The 23,225-nt window shown below is 49.8% G+C and overlaps 2 protein-coding genes across 4 annotated transcripts in view; one reads left to right on the top strand and one right to left on the bottom strand.

The window, feature by feature from the left end:
• Positions 1-1,164, top strand: part of Chadl (chondroadherin like) — a 9,333-nt gene extending 8,169 nt beyond the window's left edge. The window contains exons 4-5 of the mRNA XM_052160356.1: positions 615-658; positions 1,043-1,164. The gene's annotated coding sequence lies outside the window, so the exon portion shown is untranslated. The remainder of the gene's footprint in view (positions 1-614; positions 659-1,042) is intronic.
• On the bottom strand, positions 185-23,225 carry L3mbtl2 (L3MBTL histone methyl-lysine binding protein 2). Of its 3 annotated transcripts, none has more exons than XM_052160467.1 (17): positions 23,119-23,225; positions 19,924-20,164; positions 18,485-18,618; positions 16,901-17,024; positions 16,243-16,322; positions 11,954-12,071; positions 11,126-11,272; positions 10,546-10,634; positions 5,411-5,642; positions 4,918-4,994; positions 4,489-4,593; positions 3,552-3,699; positions 3,159-3,241; positions 2,638-2,872; positions 2,152-2,217; positions 1,117-1,227; positions 185-446 (listed from the first exon to the last, which is right to left on the bottom strand). In XM_052160467.1, the coding sequence occupies exons 1-17, from the start codon at positions 23,140-23,142 to the stop codon at positions 334-336; spliced, it is 2,127 nt and encodes a 708-aa protein (XP_052016427.1). In that variant the 5' UTR covers positions 23,143-23,225; the 3' UTR covers positions 185-333. The 3 variants fall into 3 exon arrangements, with proteins under 3 accessions (XP_052016427.1, XP_052016428.1, XP_052016429.1); XM_052160468.1 differs by having other exon boundaries at positions 11,138-11,272; XM_052160469.1 differs by lacking the exon at positions 23,119-23,225 and adding an exon at positions 23,002-23,093.

Here is a 23,225-nt window from a genome sequence, read left to right as displayed (position 1 = left end):
CCCCGGGAGGTACAAGACCCTCAATTTATTTTGGGCAGAGGTGGCTCTGTCCTTACCCAGCACCAGCCTGGGCTGCCCACCCACAGCTGCTCCATAACCTTACTTCCGCCTCTTGCCTGGGTAGACACATGGGGATCAGTCTAGGTTTCCAGTGTGCTGAGGTGCAGTGAGTGTGCCACTCTAGCTGACCAGTCAATAGGCCTGGCCAGTGGGCAGAGGCGGCCCTGGAAGACCAGGCTGTCCATTCGCTGCCGTAGCAGTCAAGCCGGGCCTCCTCTCTGCTCTGTGACAGGCTTGGCTTCAGGTAGGGGTCCAGCTGATGCCAAGGGAGTCTCAGTTGTCCCTCTCCTGCTTGATGCTCTCAATGGGGAGAGGCAGCTGTGGACTGGGTGACCTGTCAGGTGAGGAGATGTCCTGGTGCTCCTCCTTCACACACACAGCGATAACTGTGGAGAGGGAAGAAGACAGAGAGCTGGGAATGAGTGTGTGAAGGTGTGATGGCCTGGGGGTGGGATGAGAGGCTCCTAAGGAAGTTAGCTTCCTTCAGAGAGGGCTTTGAAGGTAGCAGCGAGCCTGAGTGAGCACTTCTGACCTCCTCCTCCTCACCTTCCCAGGAGCATCGGCAGAGAAGACCTAAGGCTGCGGCCCAGCTGGTGAGGTAATAGCACTTGCAGCCAAGCTGGCAGCCTGTGGGGCCCCTACCCTACGGTAGGAGAGAAGCGACTCCTGACATCATCGCTGATGCCACATGTGCTGGGACACACAACTCCCCAAAACTACTGCAGTCAGAGTGAGGACCCCAGGCACATCCTGGCCAGCAAGACTAAGCCAGAAATCTGGCACCCGACACACTGCCACACACTTTAGAGAGCATGGGGGTATCTGGAGGCAGAGGAGGAAGGGAGCGCCAGGAGACATGGCTGGAGAGAGACCTCAGTGCAGAGCTGGGTGGGCTGTTTAGATTTTTCCAGTCCAATGGTTTGAAAACTGTTTGGTGCCTGGAAAATGCCGTTCAAGTCTGACTCTATTCTTTTGTGTCCAGGTAGAGAAGCAAAGAGACCACACCCGAGAGTGGAGCACCCTGTCCTGGACTCAGCCCAGCCCACTGGCTCTTACTGTCATCAGGAACTGGTTCCGAGACCCCTAAAGCCTCAAGGTTCTCCTCCAGTAAGGGTTTCTTGGAGCCCTGTCTGAGGGGCCGAGTCTTGGCTGATGGGATTCTTTTCCCTATGAAAACAAGATTAAAAAGCCTAGCATTAGTGCTAACAGGCAGCTGTAAGTGGGTGCAGTGGCCCTGGGCTCCGGTTTTCCACCCTTAACAGCCAGGTGTCTGAGGTCAAAGCAGTTATGGATGCCAGCTAGCTTTCTTGCCTTTTCTTTTTTTTCTTTTTTCGAGACAGGGTTTCTCTGTGTAGCCCTGGCTGTCCTCGAACTTGCTTGGTAGACCAGGCCGGCCTCACACATCCAGAGATGCACCTGCCTCAAATCCTGAGTGCTGTGATTAAAGGCGTGTGCATCACTGCCTGGTGATGTCTGACTTTTTAAATAGAACAAGGCATACATATTCAGGTCCCTGCGTTGACCAGCACAGTCTCCATTCACATGCCACGCCTACCCAGGGACACCTAGTCCCTGCTGTGGCTCTGTCTCACTACAGAACATCCTCTTCTCTGCCTGATGCCCATGTTGTGGAATTACCTTTTTTTTTTTTTTTTTTTGGTTTTTCGAGACAGGGTTTCTCTGTATAGCCCTGGCTGTCCTGGAGCTCACTGTATAGAACAGGCTGGCCTCGAACTCAGAAATCCGCCTGCCTCTACCTCCCAAGTACTGGGATTACAGGCGTGTGCCACCACCGCCCGGCTTGGCATTACCTTTCACGCTATGTAGTTGGGAGCGACTTTGTCACCTGCCCTCCTGTCCTGTCCTGTCCCCCCATGGACAGCTGTTCCAGAACAGCGTGTTGGAGGAGGGTGCCTTTTCATCAGAACAAGCATCTACAGGTGCTTTGGACACGGAGGGGACAGGCTGTGACCCTCTCCTGTCCTTTCCTCGCACATCATCACTGTTTCCTTCCTGCTTGTGTTGTGGGTCCCCATGGTCACTGTCCGGCAGTGCCCGAAGCCGTGCTCACTGCTCTGGTGCTTTACTTACTTTTCTTCCCAAACTGTTTCTTCTTCTTCTTTGTGGCGTCTTTGCCTTTCTGAGGTGTGTTTGGTTCTAATGTTTGAAAGAACAAGAAATGAGAAGAGAGTTCTGGAAGGTCACAGGGCACCTCCATATGACAGCATTGGCCCTCATATATGAGAGAAGCAAGACACTGAGAACAGGATGGAGGAGGGGCAGGAGAGCAGCTGTCCCATCCACTCCCATGTCCCCACGCTGCTCGAGGGGTGTGGGTGCACAAGGGCCAGGCATAGGACAGAGTGGGCAGGATGAAGGAAGGTGCTCTGCAGGGCTGCGGGAAGGGAGACGAAGGGTCAGGAGCAGGGGAGAGGCAGAGCACATACTCTGCTCAGTGCAACCTGGAGCCTTTGCATGCCAGAGGGTGGTGGGCATGTGGAGGAGCAGTTGACAGGAAGGGAAAAGCCCAAAGGACAATATTCAAGGGCTGTCTGAGCCAGGCAACCCCCATCCCACCTGCGGACACAGGTGGCTGGAGCTGATAGCCAGTGAGTTCACACCAGCCGACAGGGTAGATGTCCGGGGATTCGCAGTCCACCCACTGATCATACTCGCTGTCCCAGCCATCGAAATGAATGCTAAGGAGCCGATGTACCACTCGCCTCACGGTGGCCACACAGATGAGCCGGGGCTCCATCAAGTCCACAGCCTCCAGCTTCATGCCCACCTTGAAGCCATGGTTGGGGCAGTCCTGGTTGGGAGAAGAAAGCAGTTGCCCGGCTGGCTGGTGCTAGACTTTAGCAGGCGTCCAGGGAGGCAAGGAGCTGCTGGTGGAACTGAGTAGGGAAAAGGGCCTCCTCCTTCAGACAGCCATCCCATTCAACTCTCAAGTGCCAACCCTTCTGTGGAGAAGGGGCTAGTCTACACTGTGGCCCAGCCAGTATCCACATCACAGAGTTTTCTAGAAGCTGCTTTACTGATCCCAGCAGTAAAGACTTAAAGAAGGGGTTTGGAATTGGAGTCTGGAGTCTCCTCACCATGTTAAAGAGTCTTGCCGGAGCTGCTTTTGATTTGGTCTTCTCTAAGTAGGTCTCCCAGTCAAAAGGCTGTGTCTCATACCCTGGATGGAAAAGTGTGATGAAGGAGGGCGAGGGAGGGACAGTCACAAAGAAAGAGCTGGCTGTGGGCTGAGTCCCAGCAGAGTCTGCAGCTACCCTTCTCTCCAGTGTGACACCTGCTCTAGGACAGTCCTGTTGCACAACTCCCGGACGGCCCTAACACACAAGAGTCCTGTTCACCAGCTATACATCCATCAATCGGGTCAGCCCAGGCAGTGTAAAGGCAGTGGTGGCCAGAGAGGCCCATGCTTTCTCATGCCAAGGTACCTGCAGCAGGGATCTGGGCTGTGGCCTCACCCTGCAAGGCCTCACCTTTTGGGGGTGTGAGCTCAATATCATTCTTTTGGCAGAAGGTGGCTGGGAAGATGGCATGGGAGGAGGCATGGTAGCAGAACCAATCTGAGCCATCTGTGGAGGGCCCCCCATCCACACAAATCATCAGGTAACCATCCAAGAGAACCTAGGAGGGGCCAGCAAGAGGTTCAAAGGGTGAAACTGTCCAGCGCGACCGATGCTTGATCCCTAGACCCCATACAGTGGAAGGACACACAGCTACCACAAAACTCCTGACTTCCACACACATGCACATATAAATGAAGGCAATTAAAACAAGACCAAAGAAGCCCTAGGGGAGGGTAAAGAGAAATGGATGGCAAGGGTCATTAACTGCAGATCCTCAAGGTGGCTATGATTGGACATGAGACATAGATCCAAATGGATCGTTAAATTCTGCCTTCTGCCAAAATACCCCAGTTTTTGATTTTTGGCAGGGCACCCAGTACTCAGGAAAGGAGGGATAATGTACCATCTCCACCATAGCCAACTCACGCCAGCCAGGCCTGCACCTGCCTTACTGCCACCGGGCTCTGAGTATGTAGATAGCATGTGGCTGGACACAGAGTAGGCCAGGTGGACAATTAACAGTGTCCTTAGGCTCAGCAAGGATGGCAGGTAGGAGCAAGAAGCCAGGCTGAGGCTTTGGGCATGCAAAGGAGAGGCTAGTGGCAGAAAGGAATACTTCAGGGGGCAGTATTAAGCCTCTACCTGACACAGGAAAACGCTTCAGAACCCTAACATGAAGGTTCTGATTAAAATGCAGGAATAGTCTCCCTCTACCACACAGAAGTTAAGGGCAATGATCAGCCAGTGTCCGAGCTCCAAGAACCATTCAGTGGGAGCAAAGTTCTGTGCCATCCAACCCCTGGACAGCCATGCGCGATGAGAGGCAGGAAGAACGGCCTAGGCTCACCTTGCAGATGGTTGCTACACAGATATTGCCCAGATTCAGAGGGTCAATGGCCTCTAGTTTCATTCCTTCCTCAAACCAGCCACCTTCTGTGTAGACAGCTCGAACCTTAAAGGATGAAGAAGCAATTGCATTCAGGAGAAAGTAAAGGAATAATCAATCCTTCAGATACTGCAGGCTTGGCATGGCAACAGAGGGCAAAGGACAGTCCTACTGGGTGTGGTGGTGCCCACCTATAATCCCAGAACTTAAAGAAGCCATGACAAGCCAAACTGGCCTACAAAAGGACCTTGCTTCACTCAACTCTCCTAAAAGTTCTCAGCATGTTAAGGTCGGTGGGACAATCTCTTACAAGAGACAAGATACAGTCCCACAGAGAAGCGACAGAATGATTATGACCAAGAGGAAAAATGCCCATAGGCTGTACCTTACCTTCTTGAAGAGGTAAGGGACGGCATCACAGTAGATTTTCCGGAAGGTAGGGTGGTGAGACATGTCACATCGTCTGTCTAGGGGAGATGACGGAGAGGAGGGAAGAAGGAGCTGAGGGCAACCACTGGCTACCGCGGGCTTCTCCGACTTATATGGCCTATGGCCAGGCCGGCTACCTGCGCTCTCAGCCATGCCCCGACTGCTTTCCTCCATGGGAGAACAGAGGCCCCTGGAGCAGTAGTGGGGACTATTCAGCATGGGGGGCTCAGGCTCTTTGGTCCTGGCACTGTGCCAATATCATCTGCCTTACACCTTGGTTTTGCTGTTCAGACTGAGCAGTGACCAAGTCCCTGGCCTCTATGAACCTCAACATTGTCTCCTGCAGAGCAATGATAGTTCACTTCACTGCACTGCTGGGAAGTACAGCAAAGGTCCTACTGACCTTTAGGGGGAGGCTGAGCCTGGAGTCACACCAGCCAGGGGTACTACTGACCTGACATCTTGATGCCATGGCCAACACGCCGTGACCAACCCACTGGGTGGATCAGGGGGCTCCACATATGGCACCAGAAGTCGTCATCACTGTCACCATCCTCATAGAGGAGCCGTAGGCGACCCCCAATTACTGTGTCCACCACAGCCATGCGGGTCCGTGACACCTGGGTCTTGTCTACAACCTCTAAGCGCATGCCCTGTCGAAAAGGGTACTTCATGCTTTCCACCATCTGCAAGGACACAGGAAGGCAATCTGCTTCAGTCACCGCCCCCCCCCCCCACACACACACACAATCTGGCTGTCATAAAAGCTGCGCGTGCTGGTGCAGGCCTGTCATCCCAGCGCTCAGGAGGCAGAGGCAGGTGGATCTGAATCTGAGGCCAGCCTGCTCTACAGAGTGAGTTCCAGGATAGCCAGGGCTACAAAGAGAAACCCAGTCTTGAAAAACCAAAGCAAAGTCAGCAGAGGAGGAGCTCGAGGAGATGACTCAGCAGTAAAAAGCATTCCCCTTCCTGGGCCCAGATTTGATTCCCAGTGCTGACATGGCAGCTCACAACCTTCTGTAATCCAGTTCCTGGGCACTCAGTGCCCTCTTCTGGCCTTCAGGAACAGCATGCATATGACACAGACATACATACATGCAGCCAAAACACCTATACACATAAAATAAACCTTTTTTTTTTTAAGGAGTCAGGACAGAGAAGGGTGGTGAAATCTGAGTCCTTGAGCCCTCCTGTCCTGCCTGAGCCCCAATCCCTTAGAACACAGCGGGCAGACCTACAATTCTCAGTGGGTACCTCGTCTCACCAGATCTCAGTTAGTCAGGATGATGGAATTCCCAGAATCTACTTCAGACCAAGGAAACTCAAATGACCTAGAAAAGTATAGGCAGACTCAGTTCTGGCGTCCAGCTGTGGCTTTTCACAAGCTCTGCACTGATCCCTTGGCACCCAATGCTTTCTTCTACCTTCTAGCCTCTGTGGGTGTCACATGCAAGGTTTTGTCCAGTGGTATTGTAGCTATAATTCCAGCACACAAGAGGTAGGGCCTACCTGGGATCACGAGTTCAAAGCCAGCCTAGACTATGTAGAGAGACTGTCTTTTTAATCTCTCTGTATGTGAAATAGTTTGCACATGTGACTCCTAGGGCTTAGCGCACTTTAGCAGCAGTCCACAAGTGCAGGACAACCAGGATGTCTGTATCTAGGGTGGCTGTCGAGCTTTTAGCATCAGGACTCAGTTGACTCAAGAGCAGCTCTGCCCTGCCGGTGCTGAGCAGGGCTGTTTCTAAACATGCTGGAGGGGCAATCGCAGAGGTTACAACACACTGACAGAAGAGCCAACCCGGCATCCTAAACCAGGCAGACCTTGCCCTTCCAAAGTTCACGGCTAGGCAACCTCCTTCCACCAACCACAGGGGACAGCAGCTTGTCTAGGAGAGTCACACAGGTCTAGGCCTGCCGTGTCATAGGCCTGGGTTTATAAGGCCCAGTCTCAGCTCAGAGCTAGGCACACAGTCTGTTTTGCAAGAGAATGAATGACTGCATGCAGACACACCTGACTCAAGTAAGGCACAAAACATTACTATGGATTGGACATGATGGTGCTCACCTTTAGTTGTCCCAGTGCTCAGGAGGCAGAGGCAGACAGGCCTCTGTGAGTTCAAAGCCATTCTGAGCTACATACTAAGTTCTAGGACAGACAGCACTATGTCTCAAACAACAAAACCCCTAAAACATTACAGTGCATTGGGTTTGGTGGCTCCTGTCTGTAATTTCAGCAAATCAAAGGCAGAGGCAGGAGGATTAGAAGTTCAAGGTTAGACTTGCTAAGTGGTTCAGTGGGTAAAAGAACTTTGTGGCCAAGCCTGAAGGCCTGAGGGCAAGCCCTGGGATGCACATGGTTGTCCTGGCATTTCTACCCATGCACTGTAAACAAACGTAAAAGTTCCAGGGGACCCCTCACTTATATCACAAGTTTGAGGCTGCCTTGGCCTGTATAAGACTTTCAAAAACAAAACAGCCAACAACCCCCATACTGCACTTACTGCACCGCAGTCAAAGGACCAGGCCTGGGCATTCTCCACAAGCCCACCCCATTCTGCCCACCCTACCACTCTTGCTTTCAGAGGTGCCTGGCAAAGTAGCAACCCAGTGCTTCCCACTGGAAATGCCTAAGTTGTGGTCACCCTGTCAAAGCTTCAAGTCTTCTCTGAGGCAGCGCACGCACCGCCCCCCCCCCAACTCCAGCCTGTCTGGAACCCTCTACTGTCTGATAACACCTCCTTCTCTTTAGTCACCTTCTTGCCCCAACCAGGCACTACTAGTCCTGTTCTACCCACTGCCCCTCTAGAGTGCAAAGCAGGGCGGGAAGGGAGCAGTGAGCACAGGCCTGCAGAGTGGTCCGAGTCGCCCATATCCTCGTAAGTGTGAGGACAAAGAGGCCTCCTTGCCACCCCTGGTGGCCACACCATCTGTCTGTAAGAGTGCTGGCTGAGCAGAAGCTGACTGCCCCATGCCTACATCTGCCCACTGTGCATGGACAAAGGAGGCAGAGCTTGGCTTGGCACAGGGAAAGCTCACCGAGGAGACACAAACAGCCACAAACCCCAGGAAGTTTGAGGGAAAAGCAATCTCCACTCTGAAAAGAAAGGACTGCTTCTGTGAAGTGCGCTGAAGCACAACGTGGGAGAGGTCACTTCTTTACCAACTCCGGCAACTCGCACCCAGGGCCTTGACGGTGACAGTCCCAATTTCCACTCCATCTTTGATTCAAGCTGGCTTCTTGGTTGCAGATACAACCCAAGTCACTGTCTCTGGGACACCTGTTGGAAACCTGCTCCTCTGAGAACACGTCCTGGCAGCAAGTGCCCCACCCTCGGCCTGCACCCTGCTGGGAAGCCGACACAACCTAGTGAGGACACAGGGAACGCCTTGGGGAGCAGACCTCAAGGCGGCCCAGGCACCAATCAGGGAGACAGCCCAGCGAGGTCCCCGAGGTGGGAACGGAGGTGGCAGACAGTGTTCTGTGAGCCTCGGGTCGTCCCTTCTAAACAATTACTACGCACACGTGCCTCAGTCAGGTAAAGCAGCTTTCTAATGTTTGCTGCCTTATGAGAGGACCTCACTGTGGAGTCCCCGCTTGCTTACAACTTGTCACAGTCATGTAGACCATGCACTGGCCTAAAGCTCAGAGACTGTCTGCTCTACATTTCAAGTCCTGAGATTAAAGGCATGTGCTGAACTGCTATGTCCATACAGATGGTCGAATAGCCCCAGTTCAGACGGAGGCTCTTTTTATCACTATTTGTGTGTATAACTCTTACTTCTCCCACCAGCTTGAAGAATCTAGGCAGGAGAAAAAAAATTTTTTAAAAAAGTTATATATACACATATATTTGCATATATGTATATGTAATTTCCTTGTTTTCCCACAGAGCTGTTTTTAACTTATATTTATTCATGTGTAGCTACACTCGTGTGTGTGTGTGTGTGTGTGTGTGTGTGTGTGTGTGTGTGTATCCCCTGGAGCTGGAGTCACAGTTGTGAGCTGCCTGATGAGGGGCTGAGGACTGACCTTAGACCCTCAAACCAACCAATGGAGGATGCACTAGCCTTGGCCTCTCAAGTGCTGGGGATAAAGGTGTGCGCCACCATGGCCAGCGTATAGTGCTGTCTCTTACCAGCACATAATATCATCTCTGAGTGATTACTCTGCGTGGCCCAGTTTGTTTTATGCCAATTGGATGCAAGCTAAAGCCATTCAGAAGAGGGAAACTAAATGAGGAAAATGCCCAGCAGGCTGGGTATGGGCAAGTCTATGGAGCATTTCTCTTTACTGATGACTGGCATGGGAGGGCCCAGCCCATTGTGGGTAGTGCCACCCCTGAGCTGTGGTTCCTGGATGCTACAAGAAAGCAAGCTAAAGTCCTGCAGTGGAGGCACGACTCTTTAATCCCAGCACTCTGGAGGCAGAGGAAGGAGAGCTACAGTTCTAAGGCCAGCGTGGTCAACAGAGTGAGTTCCAGGACAGGCAGGGCTACACAGAGAAACCCTGTCCTGGGGAAAAAACAAAAAAAGGGTAAGCGGGGCTGGAGAGATGGTTCAGCGGGTAAGAGCATTGACTGCTCTTCCAAAGGTCCTGAGTTCAAATCCCAGCATCCACATGGTGGCTCACAACCATCCATAAAGAGATGACACCCTCTTCTGGCATCTGAAGAAAGCTACAGTGTACTTACATATAATAAATAAATAAATATTTTTTTAAAAAAGGGTAAGTAAGCACTCCTGAGCGAGCCGTGAAAGAGTGAGCTGGTACAGAGGTGTCCTCCTCGGCCTCTGCTTCAGGTCTGGCCTCCAGGTTCCTTCCCTCAACTCCTGCCCTGATTCCTTGGATGATGGACTACAATGTGGAAGTATGAGCAAAATTAACCTCTCAAGGTTGCTTTGTGGTCATGGTATTTTATCACAGCAATAAAAAGCACAGATACTATTGAAAATGCTAGAAGCGCCGGGTGGTGGTATCACGCGCCTGTAATCCCAGCACTCTGGGAGGCAGAGGCAGAGGCAGAGGCAGAGGCAGAGGCAGAGGCAGAGGCAGAGGCAGAGGCAGAGGCAGAGGCAGAGGCAGAAGCAGAGGCAGAGGCAGAGGCAGGCGGATTTCTGAGTTTGAGGCCAGCCTAGTCTACAGAGTGAGTTCCAGGACAGCCAGGGCTATACAGAGAAATCCTGTCTTGAAAAAACAACAACAACAAAAACCAAAAACAAACAAAAAAAAATGCTAGAAGCAAGGGCAAGAATCTGGGAGATTTTAAAATCCAAAAGGCCAACAAAGCAACATGATTAATATGGTGTGAACCAGGGTCTTGGCAGGGAGGTGGGCAGCCCAGCAACTGCAGCAGCACTGGGCTGAAGTTTGCCCAAGAGGTCTCAGAAGAGGATTATGATGGGGAATGAGGGGCCTTCCTCACAGTGCTAGTGTATGGAAATCCCTAGGTCCCACCCCCAGAACCACAAGAACAAAACAAATGCCTGAGATGAATCATATGGAGGATGGAAAGACTGGGGGATGGAATTGGGAGGGAGGAGGGAAGGGAGAGGGAAAGAGGGGAATGAGCTGAAACCCAGCCAGACCTTGATATGGAAATCTGCAGGAAGTGTTCTGGAACCCACCAACCGCTTCATGAGGTAGCTCTTCCAGTCAGTAAACTTGGCATGGATGGCTGCAGAGACACCGGCAGGACATAGACGGATGATAGCTTTATCAACCCAGAGATCAGCTACAGACATAACTATTAAGTTCTACAACTTCAGGCCAGTGATGACATCTTATAAAACCAGCCTCTGGGATGCTAGAGAGATGACTCTGTGGTTAAACGCACTGGCTGCTCTCCCAGAGGACATGGGTTCTGTTCCCAGCACCCACGTGGTGATTCACAACTATCTCTAACCCTAGTTCCAGAGGATCCAACAGCTCTTCTGAACTTCTCAGCCTCTGCACACACATGGTGAAGAGACATTCACTCAGGCTCACACATGCACATGAAATAAATACATATAGTAAGTTTACAATACACACACACACACACACACACACACACACACACAAAGACCAACAAACAGGCTCTATACGTCCACACTGCCCAGGCACTCCTAGCCTGGGTGGGGGAAGGCTTCTGCCCAGGGCCCTACAGGAGCCAGCATGGGAGCATACTCATGGACTCACTCCGTGGGGGCACCAGGATCTTGCTGTTGATGGCACACCACCCAATAGGGTGGACGTCCACAGTCCCCAGGTTGCACCAGAAGTCATGACTGGCATCATTTTCAAAGCCTTCATATCGGAGCAGCACTCGGTACCCTGAAAGGAAGGTTAAGGGAACCTGTGAGGCGGTGGCGTAGGGAAGACATATTCTCAGGCTGTCGTCCTTCTCTAGCACCAGCGAGACTTCCTCCTTCCTATTCCAGGGACTCCTTCCAGGCTAGTGGGGTCCCCTCCCCTATATACAGAACAAAACAATACCCATGCTGCATTCTGGGCTGATCATTGCTTCTATACCCTCATCATCCCCAGAATAAACCTTATTTTAAAAAAAAAAGTGAGGCGGTGGTGGCACACACCTTTAATCCCAGCACTCTGGAGGCACAGGCATCAAACTCAGAGGAGTTTGATGTCAGCCTGATTTAGAGAGTGAGTGCCAGGACAGTCATGTCTACACAGAGAAACCCTGTCTCAAAAAAAAAAAAAAACAAAAAAAACAAAAAAAACAAAAAAAACAAACAAACAAACAAAAAACAAAAAACAAAAAAACCAACCAACTAAACATATAAAATACATAACAAAACAAAACTAACATTCATGGTTTAGTCCTGTGTTTTCATCTAAAGGAGAATCCCCAAGAAGGGGAAAGAAAGCTAGTGGGTCTCGTTTTGATTTATGAAACCCATTTCACCCTGTAACACCATCCACCTACTAGATATGACACATGGCAAACAAATTCCAGACCCTGGCCTGGCCTGGCCTGGCCCGGAGAACACCCACCAGCTGCCTGGATGACAGTGGCGATCCAGTACACACGGCTGGGGAGCACGGCGTCACTGTTGAGGACTTCTACCTTCATCCCCTTCATGACGTCTTCCCATTGGTCATAGAGGGGCACCTGTGGTGGGAGAGCATTGGCGTGCTGACAGGAGCCAGCCCTCAGGCCTGAGTCCACTGTCCTCTGACCCTCACTTCACATCCTTCGTGGTGCAGAAGATTAAGAACAGAGAGGTAAACAGGGCGTGTCCACTGTCCAGAAACATGGAGGGGTAGGGTACCACCAGGCAGAGCCATGGGTGCAGGGCCAGAGGCACAGACCTGGCTCTCATCATTGCAGGGCCGGCTCCTGACTATCAGTAGGGACACCGCGGTGCACCTGCACATCTGTCATTTGGCCAGTTGTACAACAGTGTCTTAGCACAGACATTACCTCCTGAACACCAGTCAACCTGGGTTCACACAGAGCTGGCAGAACATACCCACGTTCTACCCAGTCCCTCCCTACTGGGTGGCTTCAGGCTACCTTCCCAATGCTTTTTTGTTGTTGTTTTTTTTCGAGACAGGGTTTCTCGGTGTAGCCCTGGCTAGTCCTGGAACTCACTCTGTAGACCAGGCTGGCCTCAAACTCAGAAATCCCCCTGCCTCTGCCTCCCAGAGTGCTGGGATTACAGGCGTGCGCCACCACCGCCTGACCCTTCCCAATGCTTAATCCTTGATTTGCTGCCAATGGGAACTTGATACTCCTTTAGGAAAAGCATCTTCTTTCACCCTCAGACCTGACCTAAACCAGTAACAATCCATATCCCTAGGTGGACAGGTTCACATAGACCGGCGGAAGCACACAGTGGCCCAGACACACAGGGCAAGCTCTTTACAGAGCACACTGAATCTTGTGTTAAATATGACCTAATTCCCTACAATGAAAAGGCTGGAACTAGGAAATTTTGGGGGCAAAAGAGACACATTCAATTAGCAACTCAGAGAAGGGCATGGTAGGACCTAGGACCAACTTGTCTCAGTGCAGGATAAGCAGGACAATCCAGGAAGGCCAGGCATGGCTTCCTGACGTCAAAGGCAGTCTCAGGAGGCCTCTGTCAGGTTTTAGGAAATGGGATTGAAAAGCAAAAGAAGCCGGGTGGTGGTGGCGCATGCCTGTAATCCCAGCACTTGGGAGGTAGAGGCAGGTGGATTTCTGAGTTCGAGGCCAGTCTGGTCTACACAGTGAGTTCCAGGACAGCCAGGGCTACACAGAGAAACCCTGTCTCGAAAAACCAAAAAATAAATAAATAAATAAATAAAAAAATTTTAAAAAAAGCAAAAGAAACTGGGCTTGATGTCTGATACCTGTATGCCAACACTTGGGAAACTGAGGCAGGAAGTCTGCTCTCAGGCCAGCCTGGTATATATGGTGAGTTCTAGGCCAGCCTGAGTTATAATGTAAGACCCTGTCTTAAATTAAAAAAAAAAAAGTTAGAGAAATAGAAGCCCTGTTGTCTATGTTATTGTAGGCTAATACAAGGTATAGCTGCTGGCACTGTTAAGTTCTTGACTTCAAGCTCATCCAAAGCATGCAAACAGGGCCCCAACCCCTCGCTCCTCAGTAAGAACTGGGATGCCCCCTGGAGTGTGTCTGGCATCAGACAGGGACTCACACAGGGCTGAGGGGCAGTGTGCTGCTTAAACTGCATGCAATTCCCAATGCAGCAAAAAGTAACATGGACCCTGAGAGCAAACTAGCAGAAGGCTGGGCATGGCGACACATACGCGGGAAGTTGAGGCAGGAGGTCCAGACGTTCTAAGCTATCCTTAGCTATGTAGCAAGTTAGAGGCCAGCCTGGGATACATGAAATCCTGCCTCAAAACCAAAACCAAACAACAACAAAAAAAACCCCAACCAACAAAACAAACAAAAATAACACCAGTCCAGGCATGGTGGAGGCAGAGGCAGGAAAATCTCACACTACAGAGTGAGTTAGGAATTCCAGGACACCCAGGGCTACACAGAGAAGCCTTGTCTTGAAAAGCCAAAAACCAGCCGGGCAGTGGTGGCACACGCCTGTAATCCCAGCACTCTGGGAGGCAGAGGCAGGCGGATTTCTGGGTTCGAGGCCAGCCTGGTCTACAGAGTGAGTTCCAGGACAGTCAGGGCTACACAGAGAAACCCTGTCTCGAAAAAACCAAATCCCCCCCCCCCAAAAAAAAGAAAAAGAAAAAAAAAAAAGAAAAAAAAAGAAAAAGAAAAAAAAGAAAAAAAAAGAAAAGCCAAAAACCAAAACCAACCAACCAAATCAATCAAAGCAACAAAACCAACCCCTCAAAAACCAAAAGCATGCTGAAGAGGCTCAGAGATTAAGTGTACTTGCTCTTGCAGAGGACCAGGGTTCAGTCTCTAGCATACATGGCGGCCAACAATCCTCCACAGTTCTCCACTTGCCCCCTTTCTCCCCAGAGACAGGGTTTCTCTGTGTAGCCCTGGCTGTCCTAGAATTCCTCTGCAGATCTCCAACTCAGAGATCCACCTGCCTCTGCCCCAAAGTGTGAGATTAAAGCCATGCGCCACCACTGCCCGACACAGATGCATTTTACTTCTATGTGCACCAGTTACACATGTGGTACATACACATATACATACATGACAGGCAAAACACATAAAAACAAATCTAAAAAAAATTAAAAAATGAAACAAGACTGTATGTTGTATAATAAAAATTCCACAAATAAAACAAATACAACCTTTTTGTTCTTTTTGTAGACAGGTTTTCTGTGTAGCTCTAGCTGTCCTGGAACTCTGTAGAGCAGGCTGGCCTTGAACTTAGAGTTTCACCTGCCTCTGCCTCCTGAGTATTAGCAATAAAGGTGTGTGCCACCACCAACAAAAACAATTTTAATGAGGGAAACAAAACATGAAGAATGAAAAAAAAAAAAAAAAAGAACATCCCTGAATTCAGACCAAACTGTACTGTGTAAATAATACCCTTCAAAAACCAGGGGCAGTTGTGTATGGCACGAGATGTTCTTATTTTTTAATTTTTTTTTTTTTTGAAACAGGGTCCTGCTGGGCAGTGGTGGTACATGCCTTTAATCCCAGCACTTGGGAGGCAGAGGCAGGTGGATTTCTGAGTTTGAAGCCAGCCTGGTCTACAGAGTGAGTTCTAGGACGGCCAGGGCTACACAGAGAAACCAGGTCTCGAAAAAACAAAAAAAAAAAAAAAACAAAAAAAACAAAAAAAAAAAAAAGAAAGAAAGAAAGAAAAAAGAAAAAAGAAAAAGATAAGAAAAAGAAGAAAAAGAAAAAGAAAATGAAAAAGAAAAAGAAAGAAAGAAAAAAAAAAAAGAAACAGGGTCCTGCTATGTAACTCTGGACTCTGTTGCCTACGCTAGCTGAGAGATTTGTCTGTATCTACCTCTCAAATGCTGAGGTTAAAGTATAGTGGCACACAATATATGCCACTATACTTGACATATATTGTATATGTGTGTATATATATATATATATATATATATATATATATATATATATATATATATATATATATATATTATATACCTATATATAGTTATACACATATGTATATATCTTATATACGTATATACATAATACATTTTCTTTCTTTTTTTTTTTTTTGGTTTTTTTGAGACAGGGTCTCTCTGTATAGCCCTGGCTGTCCTGGAACTCACTTAGTAGACCAGCCTGGCCTCGAACTCAGAAATCCGCCTGCCTCTGCCTCCCAGAGTGCTGGGATTACAGGTGTGCGCCACCACCGCCCGGCCGTTTTCTTTTTTTTTAAAGATTTATTTATTTTATGTAAGTACACTGTCTTCAGACACTCCAGAAGAGGGCGTGAGATCTTGTTATGGATGGTTGTGAGCCACCATATGGTTGTTGGGATTTGAACTCAGGACCTTCAGAAGAGCAGTCAGTGCTCTTAACTGCTGAGCCATCTCTCCAGCCCCCCATAATACATTTTTGATAATTATGTATGTATATAATCACACACACACACACACACACACACACACTGGTGTTCTGTCTGCATCTGTGTCTATACCCAAGAAGAGGGTATAGGAACCGATGGGAATATAGGTAGGTTGTGAGCTGCCATGTGGGTGCTAGGAATTAAACTCAGGGACTACTGGAAGAAGAGCAAGTGTCCTTACCTGCTGAATAATCTCTCCAGGCCTACAAGATAAAGGCTGTCCGGCCTAGAGCAGCTCAACTGAAGTGTGCAGGGAAGCAAGGAGGCAGGCATCCCCCTCCCCCGCCCCCCTCCCGGTGCCCGGACACTCACGTGTTTAAAGCAGCCGACAGGAGCAGCCTTGTAACTGTGATCCTTCAGGAACTTCCCCCAGTCGAACCCTAAGACCAGAGCTGCAGAGCACAGAGGAGGAGGTAAGGCAGGGTCCTATGGCAGCCATGTTAGAACATGAGCCCGGAGGCCCCGCAGGGCTCTGGGGACAAGTCCCTGGCCACTGATGGCCAGCAGGACTGTGAAGCATTTGGAGAGAAACCTCTCTCTCTTTTTGCTCCACAGAAAGGGAAATTCAGATATAGGATTAAATTGATCCCCCTGCATCCAGTCATTGGCCACACCTCTCAGCATGGGCAGAAGCAGCAGCCACTGTCAACTTAGCTGCCCAGTGCAGTTTTCAACCCCTGGGACTCAGCAGTCTCTATGCCTGGAAAACTGAGAGGACCTCACCACCTGCTCCACACACCCTGGGCTTGCTGTGCACCAGGGAAGAGAGAAACCATGAAGGCAGATGCAGGGAGAAGAGAAGCAGCTAACTCTTGGTTGCTGTGTGATGAAGGCAGCAGGCACTGAAAGGAATGCATGCGGTCATTTCCACAATAGCCAGCAGGTAGAGACAGTCCATTGTAGACCTGGATCCCCGACTTCCCAGCAGGCCATCCCCACCCTAGTGTCCCTGCGCAGGACTCTGTCTCACCATCTTGTCCTGTGGGTGTCCCATCTGCCAGCTGCCCTGTCCCCTGGGCATGGAGGAAGGCTCCGATTTTGGCAGACCAGGCTGCCTTGTGCAGGACTTTGGCTTTCTTGGTGGGTGGCTTTCCCTGGAGGACAAAAAAAGAAGCGTGCAGGCCGTCGGCCATGTTGGCTGTTTCTATTTGCTTTGCTATTTTTTGAGATACAGTGGCCTGGAATTTGTGGCTACAGTGCTCGGCCTCCTGAGTGGTGGGGTTCCAGGCATGAGCCACCATGCGTGACTGAACTCCTGGGGTGAGCCCCTGGTGCAGCTATCTAACCTCCAGGCTTGAGTTTCTTCTGTAAAGTAACGATGAGTGAGAACACTCAGGAGACGGTTCCAGACGACACGCAGATGACACGCATGTCACTCAGTCCCCTGACCTCTCTGGGAACCTCTTCCTAAAAGTCCTCTCCAGGCTCCCAGCTCAGGAAGAGCTGAGCTGAGACACTGCAGGGGAGCCAGAGGCAACATTCTGTAACTGTAATGTTCTAGAGAGAACATTCTTCAGTCCTATCATCAGGTGTCTCAGGGAAAGTGCACTTACACAAGATAACTAAGTACCAATGATAAAGGCAACACACCAGCCAGACGGAGGCACAGTCAAATAAAGTCTGACATTAAAGAAGTGGTTTTCAACCTATGGGTCATGACCCCTTTGGATTGACTATGTGACCCTTTCAAAGAGGTCATATATCAGATATCCTGTGAATCAGATACATTATGATAACAGTAGTAAGATGACAGTTATGAAGTAGCAATGAAAATAATTTCATGGTTGGGGCCACCACAGCCCGAGGAACTGTGTAAGAGAGTCATAGCATTAGGACAATTGAGAACCACTTCCTTAAATGCTTTGGCCTTTTAAAATAGGAATTGCTGGGCATGACTCAGCCACGGGGAGGCAGAGGTAACCCGATCCTTGTGAGTTTGAGACCAGTCTGGTCACTCAGTTACACAGTGAAACCTTGTCTCAAAAATAAAGTAAGGGTCTAGTAAGAGGCTCAGTGGTTAAGAACACTGGCTGTTCTTCCAGAGGATCCAGGCTAGCTCCTAGCACCCAGAGTGGCTTACAACCTCCTCCACTTTGACAGGGGACTTGACAACCTCTTTTGGTCTTCTCAGACACTGTAAGCATGTAGAGCATAGGCAAATATTCAGGCAAAGCATGCATACACATAAAAATGACTAAAGATCTAAATAAATAAATAAATGGCCAGGGCTGGAGAGATGACTCAGTGGTTAAGACTTCTTTCAGAAGTCCTGAGTTCAAATCCCAGCACCCACATGGTGGCTCACAACCATCCGTAATGAGATTTGATGTTCTCTTCTGGTGTCTGAAAACAGCTACAGTGTACTTACATATAATACATAAATCTTTTAAAAATAAATAAACAAATAAGCACCACTTTTTGAGGCAGGGTCTCACCTACCTCAGATGACCTCTAGAAATAAGTCCCCCAAGCTGCCTAAGCCATTTGCCTCCAGTCACATGATGGCTCCAGCTCAGAATCCAGGCCCCAGGATGGGGGTAAGGGGCTCTCTCACCTGCAGTCTAGCCAAGATACTGGCTTTCTTGGAGTTGGAGGAGTAGCTCCTGGAACAGGAGACGCTGCAGAACCTCTTGGTCTTTGAGAAGAAAGCTTCTCTTGTGCCCACAATACCACACATCTCACAGACAGCTAGGAGAGAACACAGCATGTGACCCCCTGACATCATTACTTTAAGTCAAACAAAACTACGGGCTCTTCAAGCTCCAGAGCACTGTATCTGGCCATATAAGTGCTAGGCTCTGAGGCGGACAGGGGGTGGGGTGAGTGTGAACAGTGTATGGAACTCTCTTCCAAGAGCGAGTCTCACTATGTGCCCTCAAACCTGCAGGCTCAACTGGCCCTCCACCAGCAGCCTGCCCAGCAGCTGGACCCCCAAGTGTGCCCCTCCATCGAGATACCTCCCTTGGCTCTGTACCTAGAGCTGGGGCTAAGGGGCTGGAAACCCACATGAACATGTTTTAGAGAGGAGTGTGACAACAAGAGGACAGGTGCCGCTGTCCCTTAATATCTGCAGCTTAGTTCTCACAGGGGCAAGTGCACAGGCTGTGCTGTCTGACGTCACACAAGGTCACCCGAGGACCCTTCTGGAAACAGTGCTGTGGCTGGAGATTGCCATGCCCTGGGCTCCAGCAACATGGCCATCTGAAGGGCTTTTTCAGTTTCCCAGATGATGCTAATCTGCAGCCAGGGTTATAAATCAGCCCCCCAGGGTCAGATGCTCTCCCTAATGATTCCTGCTTGTCTCGGATTCTGAGAGAAGGGTGAGAAGAAGGTAGAGGGAGAAAGATGAAAAGGTGAAAGAGGACAGAAAAGGGAGAAGCCAGGATGAGTGGAAGCAGAGCTGACAGCACAGCCCAAGAGCACCAGTGTGACGGGGGTGGGGGGGGGTGGGGGTGGGGGGACATGAGACAGGACAGGACAGGAGGGACGTGTGCAGATTGTAGCCGCCTCTTTTCAAGGACACACTGCCTACACTCTGGTGGATGCCCTCACACAGGGTCTAGCAGCCATCCCAGCACTACCTCTTTGAAGTCATCTGGCTTCCAGATAATTCATGGCCACACCCTTCTGCCCACCTCCATGCCTGCCCTCTGACCTGAAAACCACTTTATTTTCTACTTCCCCCACTTGCCAGCCTGCAGCCCACAGGCTATCTCTTGTCCCTTTGTTCAAAAGCACTCACACCACTGACTGAGTCTCACTGTCCTCACACCCAGATTCAGGGACTGCCCAGCCCAGTCACACAGATGTAACGGAATTTAACAATGCCAAATAAACCCAAGAGGTTTTGGAGAATAAGACTTTAGAACTAGACTGCAGAGAGGAAAGGACCCTTCAGGACAGTCCCTTAGATATCTGGATGTCTCCAACCGCATCCCAGATTCTTCCACAGCCTCCTGCCTCCCTCCATCTCCAAGGCCACTGTGACAGCACCTGGCTCAGAACCACTCCCGTCCACAGAGCGGCTGTTCGCTGGGCTGAGCAGGTGAAGAGGTGAGGTGGGCAGCTCCCCTGCTTCCCGGTCCTCGGTCTCCGCCTCACTTGATTCCTCCAGGTAGGAGCTGCTCTCACTGCCTGCACTGCTGTTGTAACTCCGGAAGCTGTCATAGCCCCCAAAGAGTTCTAAGTCATCTTCCTCCTCCTCCTCTTCCATTGGCTCTGAGGATGGTGTCTCCTAGTGGGAAATGACACGGAAGTTACACACCAGCTAATCCACCCAATATGAGTTGGGGATTGGAATGCTGGTCCTCTGAAAGAGCAGCAAGGGCTCTTGACTGAGCTGGGGTGGCAGGGGCACGCTGCTTTAATCCCAGCAGTGGGGAGACAGGCAGGTGGATCTCTTAGGAGTTTGAGGCCAGCCTGGTCTAGGACAGCCAAGGCTACACAAAGAAATCCTGTCATGAAAAACCAATATTTACACACACACACACACACACACACACACACACACACACACACACACACACGCTGAACATTCATTTAAAACACTGAAGAGGTGCTGGGCAGTGGTGGCACACGCCTTTAATCCCAGCGCTTGGGAGACAGAGGCGGGCAGATTTCTGAGTTCAAAGAGGCCAGTCTAGTCTACAGAGTGAGTTCCAGAACAGCCAGGACTATACAAAGAAACCCTGTCTCAAAAACAAAACAAAACAAAACACCTAGGAGGTTAGGTATCCTGGGGCACACACTCTGTGGCAGACCTAGCACCCTAAGCTTGAAGCCAGCCTGGTCTACACAGCTAGGACTGCACAGTAGACCTCCACACCCCCACCTCTTTTTCTTGGTTTTTTGTTTGTTTGTTTTGTTTTTGAAACAGGGCTTCTCTCAGAAGCCCTGGCTATCCTGGAACTAGCTCTGTAGACCATGTTAGCCTTGAATACAGTGATCAGCCTACCTCTGCCTCCCGAGTATTGGATTAAAAGTATATGCTACCACCATCTGGCTAGTAGATCCTCTTTTTAAAAAAAAGGAAGAGAAGAGAAGAGAAGAGAAGAGAAGAGAAGAGAAGAGAAGAGAAGAGAAGAGAAGAGAAGAGAAGAGAAGAGAGAGGCAGGTGAAGGGCTGGAGAGATGGCTCCACGTTTAGGAGCACTAACTGTTCTTCCACAGGTCCTGAGTTCAATTCCCAGCAACCATATGGTGGCTCACAACCATCTGTAATGAGATTGATGCCCTCTTCTGGTGTTTCTGAAGACAGCTACAGTGTACTCATACAAATAAAATAAATCTTTTAACAAATAGAAAGAAAAAGGCAGCCGGGCGGTGGTGGGGCATGCCTGTAATCCCAGCACTCTGGGAGGCAGAGGCAGGTGGATTTCTGAGTTCGAGGCCAGCCTGGTCTACAGAGTGAGTTCCAGGACAGCCAGGGCTACACAGAGAAACCCTGTCTCGAAAAAACCAAATCCAAAAACCAAAACCAAAACCAAAAACAAAAACGAAAGAAAGAAAGAAAGAAAGAAAGAAAGAAAGAAAGAAAGAAAGAAAGAAAGAAAGAAAGAGAAAGAAAGAAAAAGGCAGGTGTGGTAGTGAATGCCTTTAATCCCAGCACTCAGGAAGCAGAGGCAGACAGATCTATGTGAGTTTGAGGGCAGCCTGATCTACAAAAGAAATTTCCCCCAAAACAAAAACAAAACAGGAGAAGAGAAGAGAAGAGAAGAGAAGAGAAGAGAAGAGAAGAGAAGAGAAGAGAAGAGAATGTGGACTGTTTCCTCTAATGACCACATGGCTATTGCAAGCTGTGGTTAGTCTGGGCCTCTGCCCAGCACCAATGCCTCTCATACTGACAGCTTGGGTACAGAGCAGAATTCCAATTTCAAAGTACTGTATCTATTGAAAAAATATTGCGCTGGGCAGTGGTGGCACACGCCTGTAATCCCAGCACTCTGGGAGGCAGAGGCAGGTGGATTTCTGAGATCGAGGCCAGCCTAGTCTACAGAGTGAGCTCCAGGACAGCCAGGGCTACACAGAGAAACCCTGTCTCGAAAAAACCAAAATTATAATAATAAAATAAATTAATTAATTAAGAAATAAATAAGGCTGGCTGTGGCCCTCTTGTTGCTGGCTTGCCCACTGTCCCTTGCAATGTTTGCAATGTATAAACCTGTTTTCTTCCTAAAAAGAAAAATAGGGAAAAGAAAAAAAAGGCTGAGAAAACTGAGGCCCAGGCTGTCCCAAGGAGGCTTTGAGTCAGGTGACTCGGGGAAACTAATTCTGTGGCACTAGCCTCGAGTTCAGGTCTGATTGAAATCAGCTACAGACCCTCAGGCAAGTCACTTAGGATCTGTGGGACTATTTTCTGTCTATGACAGTTGTTGGGTTACAGAAGGTAAGGCAGAGATGAAACGCTACATAAAAACATACCTAGGTTGTAGTAGAAGGGAGTGGGGGAAGCAAGAAAAAGGTAAAAAGGATGACGCTTTGGGCCAAGGTTCAAATATGATCTCCCGTGCTTCCTAGCTGTATCATCCACAGCCGGTCAACTGCACTGCCTGGGTTTCCACCAAAATGAAGACAATGCCACTCTTTAATACTATTTTGGGAAGGGATGATAAACGTAAAACGCTCAACAGTGCTCAATAAAGGTTAGCAATTATTACCGCTAGGAAACGGAAAGAGACTTCAAATGCAAGGTGCAGTGGGTCACCGGCTGCTGTACCAGGGGAAAAGCATAACACGGTTTTGGAAACTGACATACTTGGTGACAACCTCTTGCCCTTTCCTGCTGTGTCAATCCAGAGGCTGTTTTAAGCCGCCCCTAAAGATGATGGCTGTGAGTGCACTGGGAGACCGGCACGTGAACGCTCCCAGCGTGGAGTATTAATCAGATCTGATCTTCGGCTCTCTACTTCCCTCGTGCAAGGAACAGGCCGCACAATCCTAAAGCTCAGAGCCATGAAACCAAGACGACGTTCAGAGCCCAGTTTCCCTGCCCCTGGCTAGGGAGGCGTTGCCTTCCTTCATCACCAGACCAAAAGGAACCTCTGTGGCCTCCGGCCGAGACTAAGCTCCGTACCTCAGTTTACCAATCCAGCAGCTCTCCACCACCAAGACATCGCTAAAACGGCGCGTCCGCCGAGTGAGGCGTTCGGGGCTCCCCTTCCTGCTTGGGCTGAGCCCTTTCCCCTCTTACCTCTGTGCTCTGCGACTTCTCCATGATACCAAATTCAATTTCCTCAACCGTCACCAGGTGCAGGAAGCCATCTTGACCTCGCCGCTCCCCGAGAGTGTGCTCATTGG

Source organism: Apodemus sylvaticus, chromosome 17 (genome assembly GCF_947179515.1).
Source record: "Apodemus sylvaticus chromosome 17, mApoSyl1.1, whole genome shotgun sequence".
Lineage (NCBI taxonomy): Eukaryota > Metazoa > Chordata > Mammalia > Rodentia > Muridae > Apodemus > Apodemus sylvaticus.
This window is presented reverse-complemented; position numbering and strand designations above follow the sequence as displayed.

Bases quoted from the DNA above. Each gene is read 5' to 3' on its own strand.
- L3mbtl2 (XM_052160467.1), bottom strand. From the start codon at position 23,142: ATGGAGAAGTCGCAGAGCACAGAG. The intron at 17,025-18,484 runs GTGAGAGAGCCC...TTTGTCCTCCAG, and splicing joins GTATCTTGGCTAGACTGCAG to GGAAAGCCACCCACCAAGAA. The intron at 447-1,116 runs GTAAGAGCCAGT...CCCTCTCCACAG, and splicing joins GGAACCAGTTCCTGATGACA to TTATCGCTGTGTGTGTGAAG.